Source organism: Rutidosis leptorrhynchoides, chromosome 1, assembly GCF_046630445.1.
Source record: "Rutidosis leptorrhynchoides isolate AG116_Rl617_1_P2 chromosome 1, CSIRO_AGI_Rlap_v1, whole genome shotgun sequence".
In the NCBI taxonomy this organism is placed as follows: domain Eukaryota; kingdom Viridiplantae; phylum Streptophyta; class Magnoliopsida; order Asterales; family Asteraceae; genus Rutidosis; species Rutidosis leptorrhynchoides.
This window is the reverse complement of record NC_092333.1, coordinates 211040395-211044866: the sequence shown is the minus strand read 5'-3', so window position 1 is coordinate 211044866 and position 4472 is coordinate 211040395. Positions and strand designations below refer to the sequence as shown.

Sequence of the window (4472 nt, the reverse complement as noted above, 5' to 3'; positions counted from 1 at the left end):
CATCATCATTAAACTCGAAATAATTTTAGGAACACAATATCACTAACTATACGCAAAACGGACGCTTTTTAGAAAATGCTAAATATTTGAGGTACTTTTCATACACGTTAATTTTGCGTTAAATTTTTAAAAGTCGATAATTACATAGCTAAACGCGGAGATGGACATATATTGTTAATTTAAAATAACATTTAAATTTTTTACGGGTTATACCCTTTTAGTTCGACTCGAGTTGTGTTTCAACGACATCATTCTTTAGCCACGAAATAATTTTACAAACTAAACGCAATAAAATACATTAAAAACCGAACCTCCGGCGCGAAGCGAGGGTTAAACAACTAGTTATGATATAAGAGACAATTTTGACTTTTTAGATACAGTTTTACATGTATAGTTTACACTATTAAGATCTTACTCTAATTTATTTAATTAATTCATAGTGAGGAAAATTCTTAGCCTTTGACTAAAACATCAGAAAATTCAAAAATGTACTACTTTTTGAACTACCAAAACCGCCATCATATTTATATCCAACAACAAATTGTTGTATTTTTCACTTGTTCCTTCATATCACAAAACTTTTTGTGCCAAAAACCAGACTTTTCAAATGGGTATATGCTTAAGAACGCCTGCAAATGTTGCTCATGTTTCTTCAACACAACTCACAAGTATGTTCGATTACCACCTTTTTATATTTAATTATTTAATAATAATACAATTGTAACATATTTATAATTTCATATATATTTTTTGTCATTGTAGAAGATGTTGTTGATCACAAGGTAAGAAAACAACAATCAATATTATTGAAGGGTTCAAAAACATCAATAGATCATGAAAGCTTCCCAATACCAAATAATCTTAAGGCGTTTACATTGAATGATCTTAAAGCTGCCACCAAGAATTTTCGGCCGGATGTTCTTATCGGAGAAGGCGGTTTTGGTCGGGTTTATAAAGGTTGGATTGATGAAACCACTTTGGCTCCGGCCAGACCGGGCAACGGATTAGTTGTTGCTGTTAAAGTATTGAAATCAGAAAGCCATCAAGGTCATAGAGAATGGCTTGTAAGTACCTTGTTTCTTTTTCTTTTTCTTATTTTTACTTTTTTCTTTTTTTCTTTTTGGTATGAGCTAAAAGTATAAAATGACCAATAGGATAGATAATAAGAACATTTACGTGTTAACTATTCATGATGTTTGAAGAATTGGTAGAAGAATTAATTAATTCGATATAATAAAAAATCATTTTCCTTTCATAAACGATTAAAACCGTCTTAATTTGATGATAATATTTTAAAAGAGAATAAATTAATGATTGGTTTATTATTTTACACGATTGTTTCACTCAATATTTTTCAAAATAAGTATGCTGATAAGCAATATATCGTCAAAACTCATAACACAAAGTGATAGTTGACTGGCCACCTATCAAGAAAGTCAATATGTATATCTTTGTATTAACAATATAAAGATTATGTACCTTAAATAGAAACTATGCATAATTAGAGTACCTTTTCATGCATTATGTCTAAAAAATAATGAAGTTTTCAATTTAGTTATAATTATTAAAGACTTTGACATTAGAGGGATAGAGTGGTCAGTCTTTCATTCGTTTTTTCAAAGTTCTCCAAAATTTTCTTATCTCATGAAGGTTTGACAATATTTATTTTCATGTCCCTTATTCTTATTGGTTGATACTTGTATCTGAATACGAATACTACAACTCACTTCCTCACTTTTTTACCATCAGTGTTCCAGAAAAACACTGAGCTGAACACTGAAATACACCCATCGCCACTCCTGGTGCTCTAAAGAGACAGAGAATACTCCTTAATAATGTAGAATTTCGAAAAGATCATATCATTTCTTCTATACTTTTTAAGTATGTAGATTAAAAACTTTGGAATCAAACAAATAATATTATGCATGCTTAACTACAAATGATAGGAAGTATTTAGTTATATGCGATTACTTTTCTTATTTGCAGACAGAAGTTGATTACTTAGGCAAGCTACGTCACAAAAACCTCGTAAAACTCATTGGCTATTGTGAGGATAGCGAAAACAGGCTTCTGGTTTACGAGTTCATGCAAAAAGGGAGTTTAGAAAATCACCTGTTTAGAAGTAAGCTTCTTCTATTCACGGTTTCATGGCTGCAGCCATGAACTGGCCGTATTTTTAATTAGTCTGTTTTTATTCATCATGATCAAACGTTTCTTGCAGAAGGCGTTGAACCCATTCCTTGGGCCACAAGGATGCGCATTGCAATTGATGTAGCTCATGGATTAGCTTTTTTGCATAGTAAAGAACCAAGTATTATTTATCGTGATTTGAAGGCTTCTAATATATTACTTGATTCAGTATGTCAGGCTTATTCGAAAAGAAAAAAAAATTGAGAATTGTTATGTCTATATACTTGATATATGATCGTATTAAATTTCAATTTTGTAGGAATTTAATTCAAAACTTTCGGATTTTGGATTAGCGAGAAATGGTCCTTCAGGAGATAACACACATGTATCAACCAGAGTTGTGGGAACAAGTGGTTATGCTGCTCCAGAATACATATCCACGGGTAAGAAATGCAGTTTGACTTTTCAGGTCAAACTTGACTATTTTCGAATTTTTTTTTATTCGATATGGGTTATGCTAGATATTGATGAAGAATGACCTTTATTAGTAATTACTGTTTATTTGGGGCTATACATACCAAAATCATTGTTAGAAATTAGTAAAAGCATTAACTAATTAGGAGTCCAACTGAAATTAGTTTGACCCCAAAAGTCAAAATGAAAATATTAGACCATATATTATGCTATACATGTACCTTCTGTGCTTATAATAACTTGTTTGGGTTATAAGTTTAAAGTAATTATGTGGTGTGTTGTACAGGGCACTTGACCAAAATGCATGACGTGTACAGTTTCGGGGTGGTTTTATTAGAGTTGTTATCAGGACGACGTGCGATTGATGACGAACGAGCGGGTGGTATTGAAGAGACATTGGTGGAATGGGTGAAGCCATTTCTAGTCGAAAACAGAGGCGTTTTCAGAATTATGGACACAAAGTTAGGCGGTCGATATTCAAAAAAAGGCGCTCAAGCTGTGGCTGCGCTCGCGCTAAAGTGTCTTAGCAACGATCCTAAATATAGACCCGAAATGCAAGAAGTTGTTAGCTCTTTAGAAGGAATTACGAATGCACCCAAGAGTTTTCCGGAAGCTTCACCATTCATCACCGGTAAGCTTTCGAACATCTCAAACCAGAGATCTTGAGTCGCGCTTAACGAGTAAGCTCGAAATCAGAAACTTGGTAGAAACTCAAAATACGTGTGTTAGTGGCTGCTCAAGAGTTTTTGGTTTGACAACATTAACTAAATTTATAATCAAAGGGCTTTTCGCTTACGCTAGCATTATCGAAGTAACTCATTAATGTTGAGATTGTGAGTTTGAGTTGGTGCGTATTGGGCATGTTTGTTATAATATAATTTATATTTCAATTTCAATATTCCAAAGATACCATAGAAATAGGTTTGCTGTACATAAGATAGTTTTGGTTATTCTTAAGGCACATTTTTTGTTTTTGTTTATTGATTGATATAAATATAAATATAAATATAAATAATTGTCAACTTTAAAGTACCAATCACAAATGTATAAATCGGTACGGTATTTACGATATTCGAGTTGTACATAATTGTTAACTTTACATTAAGATGAAGACATACCCCGATTATGATCGTGAATCAACTCATGTAACATATGTACTGCTCACGCGTTTACTTTAGGATTTAAGCATCGAAAGCTGTCTTTAGGACTTACGCAAAATGATAGGCGGCCCGTTTGATATTTTTTTTTATATTTTTTGGGCCGGAAGACGCCAGAAGAATTATTGTAAATTGTCTTTAATGTTGTTTTCATGCCCTTTAAGTGTCTTTTTGGGTCTAGAAGTGATCTTTTAAGCGTACAGACGATAGGGCGCACAATTGCCATACAAATTAAAATATCTCTCAAATGGACTCTTCATGCTATGGCCCGGTCTTTATTTAAGCTTCATCCATTATCACTCATTTTGCTTCAAAACTTGCCCAAATCACCATATCATATCAAAAGAACCCGAAATCATTTTATAATGTGAATAAGTGCTACAAGTTCTGTAATTAACGTTTAATACGAACCAAGAGAAAGATATCGCTATTAAAATGCATGGAGAATATATGTAATATAGGCGATATCAACCGTAGAGGACTTAAGTGGGTGACTGAAAATTAAGCTGTTTGCTAGGCGTAATGTCTAAAAAGGTAGGTTGCCATTTGGAGAGCGTGATGCCAAAAGGTTAAAGGAAGAGAAGCATGAGAAAGGATGGTGCTAACAATGTTGTTAATCGCACAAATTTTTTGTTCGGATTTCCCGTTTTTAGGAGAAGATTAGGGGCAAGAAAATTCATTCCATTTTTGTCACAGAATTGATGAAATTGT

At 32.9% G+C, this 4472-nt stretch overlaps 1 protein-coding gene across 1 annotated transcript; it reads left to right on the top strand.

Moving 5' to 3' along the window:
- The first annotated feature begins 573 nt into the window (after positions 1 to 573).
- LOC139868128 (probable serine/threonine-protein kinase PBL3) lies at positions 574 to 3490 on the top strand. The gene is made up of 6 exons (XM_071856465.1): positions 574 to 668; positions 763 to 1064; positions 1987 to 2122; positions 2222 to 2358; positions 2450 to 2573; positions 2891 to 3490. The coding sequence occupies exons 1-6, from the start codon at positions 608 to 610 to the stop codon at positions 3268 to 3270; spliced, it is 1140 nt and encodes a 379-aa protein (XP_071712566.1). The 5' UTR covers positions 574 to 607; the 3' UTR covers positions 3271 to 3490.
- Positions 3491 to 4472: the final 982 nt, after the last annotated feature.

Bases quoted from the DNA above. Each gene is read 5' to 3' on its own strand.
- LOC139868128 (XM_071856465.1), top strand. From the start codon at position 608: ATGGGTATATGCTTAAGAACGCCTGCAAATGTTGCTCATGTTTCTTCA. The intron at 2,123-2,221 runs GTAAGCTTCTTC...CGTTTCTTGCAG, and splicing joins AGAAAATCACCTGTTTAGAA to AAGGCGTTGAACCCATTCCT. The intron at 2,359-2,449 runs GTATGTCAGGCT...TCAATTTTGTAG, and splicing joins CTAATATATTACTTGATTCA to GAATTTAATTCAAAACTTTC.